Source organism: Artemia franciscana, chromosome 3 (assembly GCF_032884065.1).
Source record: "Artemia franciscana chromosome 3, ASM3288406v1, whole genome shotgun sequence".
NCBI classification, from domain to species: Eukaryota; Metazoa; Arthropoda; class Branchiopoda; order Anostraca; family Artemiidae; genus Artemia; species Artemia franciscana.
The window spans coordinates 4306134-4317502 of record NC_088865.1 but is presented as its reverse complement, the minus strand read 5'-3'; the positions used below and the strand labels follow the sequence as shown (position 1 = coordinate 4317502).

General features: G+C 36.3%; 1 protein-coding gene across 1 annotated transcript in view; it reads left to right on the top strand.

Moving 5' to 3' along the window:
* Nucleotides 1-147: 147 nt before the first annotated feature.
* LOC136024779 (uncharacterized) overlaps nt 148-11369 on the top strand; it is a 77225-nt gene continuing 66003 nt past the window's right edge. Inside the window, exons 1-2 of the mRNA XM_065700235.1 lie at nt 148-194; nt 10653-10794. Of these exons, the coding sequence (XP_065556307.1) occupies nt 10669-10794 (126 nt within the window). The 5' untranslated portion in view covers nt 148-194; nt 10653-10668. The remainder of the gene's footprint in view (nt 195-10652; nt 10795-11369) is intronic.

Below are 11369 nucleotides of genomic sequence, written 5' to 3'. Positions count from 1 at the left end.
GAGTATTCTTGAAAAAAGATAAAGATTTGAGTTTCAGGCAATATCTAGAGTTCCATGTCAGAGACCACTAAATTAAGAGAGAAAAAAGAATGAATAAAAGTAAAAATAATTTTTGCAGGATATAGATAGCGCTCATTTAGTTTTTTTGAAATTTGAAAACGTGCTATCTTCCATGTGCTGAGCTAAGCCGAAAGGTACTTATAAAGAAATGAGTTTGCTTTTCGTTGTTTCATTCAGTATTAGAATTTGATAGAAAACCTTTGAAAAAATTCTAGATGATTGGACTGTTTACTATCTTGTAAAATAACTAAGTCAAGCAAATTAAGCTATCAGGAACAGAGCCTAGGTGAACCTAAACTAGGATGTTCTGTGCATTTAACTTCCCTCATTCCTCCATGAAAAGGTACTGGCTGATATCCTAGATCCACAGCTCTTTTGAAGGAAATGCTTAATAAAAAAGAGGGTAAAATTCTGGTTAATTGACTTCTTGCCATCTCGGAAAGGGTTTAGGTTAGGAAAATGAAACTTTCATGAATGGGTCTACAGGCTAAAGTATGTCCCGGGAAGGTATTCTAAGTACCCACCTCCACTCCTTCTCCCTCTAGAGGGTCCTGAAATTTGCCTACATGACAGGTCTATTACCTATTGAAATTTTAACAAAACAACATTTTACCTTAATTTTCAGTGACTAGTTGCTTTTTCTCTGCCTTTTGAAAATGCAATTCCTGTTATTTGAGTAGAATTTTGAGCCATATCAATGTTTTTTTTTCAAAATTTAGGAAATGTATTTGCATATCTTTAAAACCTTACAAAATGGAATTGAGCAAAGTTATGAAGTTGAAAACAATTTGGTTGTACTTCAATTAAGCAGAAGATCTATTTTGCAAGGCTTCACTTTTATAACACACATATTTATAAAGGTCATCAAAGGTCAGGGCCCTCTAGAGGGAGATAGAGTAGAGGAAGTTGCTTCAAAATACCTTCCTGGGACATACTTTAGTCTGTAGATTCATCCCTGAAAGTTTCATTTTTCTAACCTAAACCCTTTCTGAGATAGCAAGAAGTCAATTAACTAGAATTTTACCAAAAAAGAGTTGTAGGTTACCATTCCACTTCAAGGCTGGCTTCACTTTTACCCAGGTAGTAGGCCTATTCAGGGTATTGCTTGGGGGGAAGGGGTAATAATGCAGAGTAAAAATTATTATATATACCATGCCCCTTGACTATCTGGGTATGGACACCTCTCCTGCCTACCAACCTCCTAGAGAGGCATGGATAAATCTCAGGGGTGGCGCAAACATTAGCTAGGAATGAAAAGAAATCAAATGGAATTGATGCAATGCAGCTATGCAAATTTTTTTATTTATTCCATGATTGATGGGATGTAGAGGCCTGGGTTGGACAAAATTTAGGATCATCATCTCAAGGTAGAACTAACAAGATCTGTTCAGGGACAATTGCTAGAGATGCTCTTTGCAATCATTTTGTTTATAAGATAGCCTACTTGATACAAAATTTGCTTCACAAGTTGAAGAAAGAAGTGATGTAGCTAAAACTGCATGTTTAATGGGATATTTTCAACATGTCAAAAAGAATAACATAACTAAAGGTACACTTTTTGGCAAACTCATTTCTGGAAAAGTAAATTCCATTGCATTTTTAAATATAATTGACAATTTTTTTAAATGAAAAAGCCATATAATAGAGAAATTGTGTGTTACTTTGTAAAGATAGGCCTAGTGAAAAGTCAATCACAGGACACAGCACTTGCCTTCTAGTACTAGGCTAATTAAACTAATTAATATGAAGCCCCTGTGTTCTCTAAACACACTGCCAGCTCCACAGAATAGTTCATGTTTCTAAAAAATATGGTAAAATTCTAGTTAATTGACTTCTTGCTATCTCAGAAAGGGCTTAGGTTAGGAAAATGAAACTTTCAGGGATGAATCTACAGACTAAAGTATGTCCTGGGAAGGTATTTTGAAGCAACTACCTCAACTCCTTCTTGCTCTAGAGGGCCCTGACCTTTGATGACCTTTACAAATATGTATGTTATAAAAGTGAAACCTTGCAAAATAGATCTTCTGCTTAATTGAAGTACAACAAAATTGTTTTCAGCTTCATAACTTTGCTCAATTCCATTTTATAAGGTCTTAAAGATATGCAAATACATTTCCTAAATTTTGAAAAAAACATTGACATGGCTCAGAATTCTACTCATATAACAGGAATTGCATCTTCACAACTAAAGGCAGAGAAAAAACAACTAGTAACTGAAAATTAAGGTTAAATGCTGTTTTGTCAAAATTTTGATAGGTATAGACCTGTCATGTGGGCGAATTTCAGGGCCCTCTAGAGGGAGAAGGAGAGGAGGTGGGTACTTTAAAATACCTTCCCAGGACATACTTTAGCCTGTAGACCCATCCCTGAAAGTTTCATTTTTCTAACCTAAACCCTTTCCGAGATGGCAAGAAGTCAATTCACTAGAATTTTACCCTGAAAATTAAGGTTAAATGCTGTTTTGTCAAAATTTTGATAGGTATAGACCTCTCATGTGGGCGAATTTCAGAGCCCTCTAGAGGGAGAAGGAGAGGAGGTGGGTACCTTAAAATACCTTCCTGGGACATACTTTAGCCTGTAGACCCATCCCTGAAAGTTTCATTTTTCTAACCTAAACCCTTTCTGAGATGGCAAGAAGTCAATTCACTAGAATTTTACCCTGAAAATTAAGGTTAAATGCTGTTTTGTCAAAATTTTGATAGGTATAGACCTCTCATGTGGGGCGAATTTCAGAGCCCTCTAGAGAGAGAAGGAGAGGAGGTGGGTACCTTAAAATACCTTCCTGGGACATACTTTAGCCTGTAGACCCATCCCTGAAAGTTTCATTTTTCTAACCTAAACTCTTTCAGAGATAGCAAGAAGTGAATTCACTAGAATTTTACCAAAAATATAAGTGAGGAACTTAAAGACTTTTTACAAAAGTAAGAAAAGCCCTAATCTACATAAAAACAGTCCATTATAAGCTAGATTATTCATAGAGCTATATGACTGAATAGGAGCTACTTATACTTTCCTTTTGAACTATTGTGAAGAAGGCTGGCTATCTTGTGCCAAAGTGATTAGGAGGAAACATGAACTCAAAGTAGAAAAAATTATTTTTATTAAAGAAAATCAAAATGATGGTGCAAATGTGTTTAGGGATGGGAATTTAATTATTAAACTGACCTTTTTGGTGGAAAAATGGGCCTTTTGAATAAATCAATGTGAGGGTCAAAATGTACCTATTGATTTAAAAAGATCATGTGAAAGTATTAATAAAAAATGGAGCTATGGAAGGCAAGGTTAGAAAAAGTAAGTTTGATACATTTAAATTTATGTACCCAAGTTAACATAGAAGCAAAGGAAAATTATTTTGAAGATCTTTATTTACAAAATATGCCTGAATACATAATCCATGTATTGACAAAGAAGATGACAAATTTGGATCAACAAGTAATGAGAAAACTTGATTGAATTAGACTAAAATCCTTCACTTTAATCCCCTGAAGAGAGACTTTGTGTGCACTCCTCCTCCTTATCCTAGTGAATCTTTGGCAGTAGTGCTTGGTGTTAAGTTTAGCATTGACTGCTCTTTCAGCCTTTGTGTCAATACAATTATCAAAAAGGCAAATAGTGCAAAGCGAACAGTTATACTAATGTGTTGATTTGGTTTCTCAGTGGCACAACTAAGGATAGCCTACCTCACTTACATCCAACCAATTCTAGAGTATGCATGTCATGTATGGGGCCTACAATTCAATAACACTATTTATCTAAGTGACCAGCTTGAGCCAAATACAAAAAAGAGCAGTCACAGTAATATTGTGCAATGTTTTTACTGAATATAAGTTGGCATTATCCACTTTTCAAATTCCCTCTCTTCAAGAGCATTGTCTCAGTTTGATCCTTGAGTTTGACCAATATCTTCTCAGAAGTGATAAACACAGATCAATACTACCACCAGTTTTAGTGAAACATCAAAGTACTAGGTCAAAGAACATTGACAGATTAGCAGCACCTCCTTCATATACAAATCGTTTTTCCAACTCATTCATCCCTTTCTTTGTATCAAAGTATAACAATTGTTGGTTTATGATTTTTTCATCATTTGATTTAAATCTTTTTTTTTGTAAGCAAAAGTGCCATTTAGTTTTTATGACTACAAGAGATTGTGCAAATAAAACCGATTCTATTCTTACTGCATTTTAATACAACACAATTTACAAGACACTTCCCTCTAATTTTACTTTGGCTGAACTAATATTTATAGACACTTCATTCTACTTTACACTTTCCTTTCAGGGGGGGGTACCACTCTTGCTCCTTCAATTCACTCCAGAGGTTGGTTTACTGTATAGGTTGAGCCTTTGGACTGGCTTCACAGAGTAACCAGTGCAGGTCTTGTAGAGGGCAATTTGGTGTTGTATCAGGATCAAGCAACTAGTGCTTGACATGGGTACCAGCATGTGAAATACTGGGCTATGATTTTGACTTAGTGGCTGTGTATGTAGGCTACCCCTTCATCAGGCTTGACTGTGTAGGATATTGTATTTACATCAGCTATAATATTGCTTCATCAAATGTGGGTATTAGGTGGTGGGGTCTTTTGATAGCCATGTATAAATTATGTGGATCAATGCATACCCAGAGGCTTTTGCCAGGTTTTTCAACCAAAACTGGTGCATTCACCCAGCCTGTGGGGTAAGTGACTTTTTTGATGACACTAAGTTTTTCCATTCTATCTAGCCCCTTGTTGAATCTGTCCTGGATGGCTATTGGGATGTGCCTGGCTGGTATGGTCTTCGGTTTAGCTCCTTCTTTGAGAGTAATGTGACACTCTCCTTAAAGTTGTTGAATACCTTGGAAAATGTCTTGGAATTCCTCTATGAAAGGGTTTGACTTTGGGATTATGTTTTCAACCATCAGTATGAGCTTGACTAATTTCCGTTTTCTGCTTGTTTCAAAGCCTAGGATTGGTATAGCAGCATCTTTTACTACAAAGAAGGGTTGTGTTTCATTGCATCCATTGGTATATTCACAAGTGAAACTGCAGACACTAGGGATTCTCTGTCCTCCTAAACTGGTGAGGATTTGTAGTGTCTTGCTGATTTTTGGCCTTTGTTTTGATTTAGTTCAAACATTTTTCTGGTACAATATTTGCTTGGGCACTAGTGTAGATTTAAAAAATAATGCTGATTTGCCCATTGATCATAAGCTTTGCATATGGCTGATTATCACCCAACTCCATGTTTACAACTTCAATAAAAAAAAACTCATAATTGTTGATGTTTCATGGGTCATAGGGAAGCTGTTGCTGGTTTATTGTGTTCACTGTCCTTTTGCTACCTTTGCAAAGGTGTTCAGTTTGTCACAGTTAATACAAATCTTTTCTGTTGCTGTATACATGTGTGAGGGTAAATATTCCCCACCACAGAAGTAACAGGCTGTTGGTTGGGTATGGTTTGATTTCTTTTTTTTCTTGTAAAATCAATCTCCTGCTTTGCATTTCTTGAAAAGCTTGATTGCTGATTGCATCAGGTTGTAACATTGTTCTGAGCTGCACCTGGGTTTCTACATGGGCTTGCACAATGGTAACTGCTTGTGAACGAGTTAGATTTGAACCTGCTTGGAGAAGTTTTTCTCTTACCTTTGCTGAGTAGACACCACACACAAGTCTGTCTCTTATCATTTCTTCTCTTATGTCTGCTGTGGAATATGCACACTCACGAGCCAACAGCTTTAGGTCAGTTATGTATTGATCTGCAGGTTCATGATCACATTGATCATGTTTGTGATTAAATAAAAACAAAAACTAGTTTTTTTAACTGAAAGTAAGGAGCAACATTAAAACTTAAAACGAACAGAAATTACCCCGTATATGAAATATGGTTTCCCCTCTGCAATCCCTCGCTCTTTACGCTAAAGTCTTTAGTTGTTTTAAAAATTAGAATTGTGGCAAAGAGTCAAACTTTAGTGTAAAGAGCAAGGGATTGCGGAGGGAAAACCCATTTCATATATGGGGTAATTTCTGTTCGTTTTAAGTTTTAATGTCGCTCCTTACTTTCAGTTAAAAAAACTAGTTTTTTTTTATATTTAATTTCTGAACGTTTTTGAATTAATGCATGTTTGATTTTGGCTCTCCGTGCATAAATTATTCAAGTGAAAATGGCATACTAATTCTTTTTTGGCTAAATGGCTTTCTCTTAATTTTGATCAGAAGATTTTGAGAAATAAGGGGTGGGGAAGGAGGCGTAGTTGCCCTCCAATTTTTTTACCTAACAAACTTTTATATTCTTATATTTTATCATGTATATGAGAGGGTTTGTCCCCTCGTTAATACCTCGCTCTTTATACTAAATCTTAAGTTCTGTCAATACTTTAGCATAAAGAGCGAAATATTTATCTCTTCCTAAATACCTCGCTCTTTATACTAAAGTATTTTTAAACCCCTCATATGCTTAATAATCTCTGTTCGTTTTAAGTTTTAATGCTACTCCTTACTTTCAATTGAAAAAACTTTTTCATGTTTATTTTTTCATTTTTTTTTTATAGTAATGCTAGAAAATCCTGCGCCCTTTTCATTGAGTTTCTCTTCCCCCATGACATATTCCTCCAAGGAAAGATCCTCCGACATAGCCCCCTCCCCTCAACCCAACCCCCCAAACCAAAAGAATCCCCCTGAAAACGTCTGTATACTTCCCAATAACCATTACTGTATGTAAACACTGGTCAAAGTTTGTAACTTGCAGCCCCTCCCCCAGGGACTGTGGGGGAGTAAGTCATCCCCAAAGACATAGTTATTATGGTTTTTGACTATGCGGAACAAAATGGCTATCTCAAAATTTTGATCCATTGACTTTGGGGAAAAAATGAGCATGGGAGGGGGCCTAGGTGCCCTCCAATTTTTTTGGTCACTTAAAAAGGGCACTTGAAATTTTCATTTCCATTAGAATAAGCCCTCTTGCATCATTCTAGGACCCCTTGGTCGATACGATGACCCCTGGAAAAAAAACAAACAAATAAACACGCACCCGTGATCTGTCTTGTTGCAAAAAATACGATATTCCACATTTTTGTAGATAGAAGCTTGAAATTTTTGCTATAAGGTTCTCTGATATGCTGAATACGATGGTGTGATTTTCGTTAAGTTTCTATGACTTTTAGGGGGTGTTTCCTCCTATTTTCTAAAATAAGATAAATTTTCTCAGGCTCGTAACTTTTGATGACAAAGACTAAATTTGATGAAACTTATATATTTAAAATCAGCATAAAAATCTGATTCCTTTGATGTATCTTTTAGCATCAAAATTCCGATTTTTAGAGTTTCGTTTACTATTGAGCTGGGTCGCTCCTTACTACAGTTCGTTACCACGAACTGTTTGAAAGAGGTACCTTGAGAAAACTAAATTACATTGAGGATTGAAATATTCACTAAATTTGTTCAAGTATGCTTCAATCTTGTCTTTTTCATCAGCTGCAATTGTTAAGGTGCTAAAGATGTCTTGCCCTTTATCTCCCATCCATATTAGTAGAAAGACACATTATATTTTTTCTGTCTTTCCTCTGAGGGGTCCTTGGAACATTATGTTTCTTCAATCTTGTCCATGCCTCTTTGAGGTTGTCACTTGTCCAGTCCATTGTGGGGTATGTGATGTTGGTTCTTTTTTCAAAGCGTTTCTGGCACCATATAGAAAGTTTTAACGTTTATTATGGATAAGTAGGCACCCAGGACACCTAGAATAGAAAGAGATCAGAATATTACAAAACCAAAATATCATGTATTTTGGTTGTAGAAGATGAGGTTTATGTAGCTACCTCATCATTAATACCTATATTTGACAGACTTGATGCTAATTATAGGCAGGCACATCCATCTCATTAAAAGACAATAATTCAAAACTGTTATTAATTTCTTTTGTTTGTAATAGTTGTTTTCCAATTCTGTTTGTTCAGTCTCTGTTTTTTTTCTGTTTCTCTTGAGGGAGAGAGAGAGAGAACTCTGAGTATTTGTATCATGTGATTCTTCTATGATTGTGATTGTGACCTTTATTTGTTAGGTTTGCAGTGTCAAAGGGGAGATGTGACCTATTTCGTAGCCATATATAACTGTACCAGTGCATATTTTTCACCATCCCCTCAGGAAAGTTGCTTCTTGGGATGGATGTAAAGCTGATGTTGGATTTTTCTGTTTATGATAAATTTCTCCCTCCTGTCTTGCTCTTCCTCTCTGTCTCTCTCTCCATAGAACATAAGCTAAATTTTGGTTTTTGGCTGTTACTGTTACTGATGTTGGCTGTTACTGTTACTGATGTTGGCTGTTGATGTTTGGCTGTTACTGATGTTGCATTTTTCTGTTTATGATAAATTTCTCTCCTGTCCTAATCTCCCTCTATGTCTCTCTCTTCATACCTGAATAGAAGCTATAATTTTGGTGTTTGGCTGTTACTTTAACTGATGTTGGCTGTTACTGTTACTGATTACTGATGTTGGCTGTTGTTTTGGTGTTGGCTGTTACTAATTTTGCATTTTTATGGCACTTGGTATTTACCAAGTGACATATAGCAATTGCAAATTCTGTCAGTCTGTTGGTCTGTCTGTCATGGTTTTGCTAGTTTAGACACTTCCAGATAAGCTAGGACAAAGAAATTTGGCAGGCGTATCAGGGACCGGACCAGATTAAATTGGAAATAGTCATTTTCCCAATTCGACCATCTGGGGGGGAATGGGGGATGGTTATTTCAGAAAAACTAGAAAAAATGAGGTATTTTTAACTTACGAACAGGTGATCAGATCTTAATGAAATTTCATATTTAGAAGGATATCTTGTCTCAGAGCTGTTATTTTAAATCCCGACCGGATCTGGAGACATTGGGGGGAGTTGGTGGGGGAAACCTAAAGTCTTGGTAAACGTTTAGAGTGGGGGGATTGGGATGAAACTTGGTGCGAAAAATAAGCACAAGTTCGAGATACGTGATTGACATAACCGGAATGGATCTGCTCTCTTTGGGGCAGTTGGGGGAGGTTGATTCTGAAAAATTAGAAAAAATGAGGTATGTTTAACTTATGAAGGAGTGATCAGATCTTAATGAAATTTCATATTTAAAAGGACCTCGTAACTCAGATCTCTTATATGAAATCCCAACCGGATCCAGTGTCATTGGGGGGAGTAGGGGGACTGGAAACCTTGGAAAAGGCTTAGAGTGGAGAGATCAGGATGAAACTTGGTGGGAAGAATAAGCACAAGTTCAAGATACATGACTGACATAACCAGACCGGATTCGCTGTCTTTGGGGGAGGCGGGGGGGGGTAAATAGGAAAAATAGAAAAAATGAGGTATTTGTAATTTACAAACAGGTGCTCAGATCTTAATGAAATTTCATGTTTAGAAGGATTGTGTGATTTAGAGCTCTTCTTTTAAATCCCGACCATATCTGGTGACATTAGGGCAAGTTGAAGGGGGAAATCGGAAATTTTGGGAAACGTGAAAATTGAGGTGTCTTTATCTTATGAATGGGTGATTGGATCTTATTGAAACTGGATATAAAGAAAGATCTTATATCTCAGATGCTAGAGTGGAGACATTGGTTTAAACTTGATGGGAAGAATAAGTACAAGTCCTAGATACGTGATTGACATAATCGGACTGAATCCGCTCTCTTTGGGGGAGTTGGGGAGGTGTGTGTGTGTGTTAATTTGGAAAAATTAGAAAAATTGTGGTATTTATAACTTACGAACGGGTCACAATTGATATTTAATAGGAATTCATGTCTCAGAGCTCTTATTTTAAATCCTGACCAGATCTGGTGACATTGGGGGGAGTTGGAGGGGAAACTGGAAATCTTGGAAAACGCTTAGAATGGAGAAATGGGGATGAAACTTGGTGCGAAAAATAAGCACAAGTTCTTAATACGTGATTGACGTAACCGGACTGTATCCGCTCTCTTTGGGGGAGTTAGGGAGGAGGGGGGGTCCAGTGTTTTGGCGAGTTTGGTGCTTCTGGGCGTGCTAGGGTAATGAAAACTGGTAGGCGTGTCAGGGAGCTGCACAAATTGACTTGATAAAGTCGTTTTCCCCGATTTGACCGTCTGGGGGCTGAAGAGAGAGGAAAAATTAGAAAAATGAAGTATTTTTGAGTGATCAGAGTGGGTGATTGGATCTTAATGAATTTTGATATTCAGAAGGACCTCGTGTCTCAGAGCTCTTATTTTAAATCCCGACCGGCATTAAGCCCCTGATTTTCCTTTTAAATCAATCTATTGATTCTGAGAATTTTGCTAGAGCTCATGCCATATTAGCTCTTGCCTCTTCCGACCTCGTCACAAGTGCCATATTTGCTATTAGCTCTTGTTCTGTCTATGATAAATTTCTCTACCGTCTTGCTCTCCCTCTCTTTCTCTCTCTCCATGCTTGAATAGAAGCTATAATTTTGGTTTTTGGCTGTTACTGCCTTCAAGCTAAAATATGAAGTAAATAAAGTCTTCAGAACAAGAAGTATTAGTCTGCAACTTTTTATAGCTTTTCATTTTGTCCTTTGTTTATTTTGCCTCTCATTATCTTATTTCCTATTGAAGTTTTGTTTCCTGTTTGTGAATATTTTCTTTTTTCTAATTTAGGTAATCTACCAACACAATGGACCCCATTTCAATGAATTTACACAATGGAAGGAAATTAATAATTAAGCCAATTGAAGAAACGGTCACACTTGGGGAGACTCGTTTGAAAATGTTTGCCAAAAACCAAGCCTTTACTCATATTGTAAGTAAATTAAATTTGAATGTGAATGTATGCATCCATACACAAATGGGATATGAGTAATTTCTACCCAAGGAAAGTATTGATTTTATGGTGAAAAAGATGACACTTTGGGATTCATACCCCAAAGCCCAACTTAGTGTATTTTTTTTTAGCTAAAGTTATTCTTTAGCTTAAAAAAAAGATACTATATATTACCCATTTTAGGTCCATTCATACCTGAAAACCACAATTTTCCAAGATTCTTCTTTTGTTTGTTTCAAAATTACAAGCTTTTTGGGTAGTATACATTTTTGATTTTCCATATTGAACCTTCAAAATAAACATGTAAAATCTAAAGTAGACTTGACAAAAAATATCAAACGTTAACAGTCTGTTGGTTCCCAAAGACACCTATACCTGGAAATAAAAACTACACCCTCTTAAGCTGTTTGATGCCATACATTTTTAGTTTATTTTTTGCTGATTTTTGACCCATGGTCATTATTTTCTTTTTTGTTTTGTTTAGCTAAATTTATTTCAAAGTAGGGAACCCCCAGCATGGTATGATTGAGTGAGATGCTTATCTTGTTTAATTT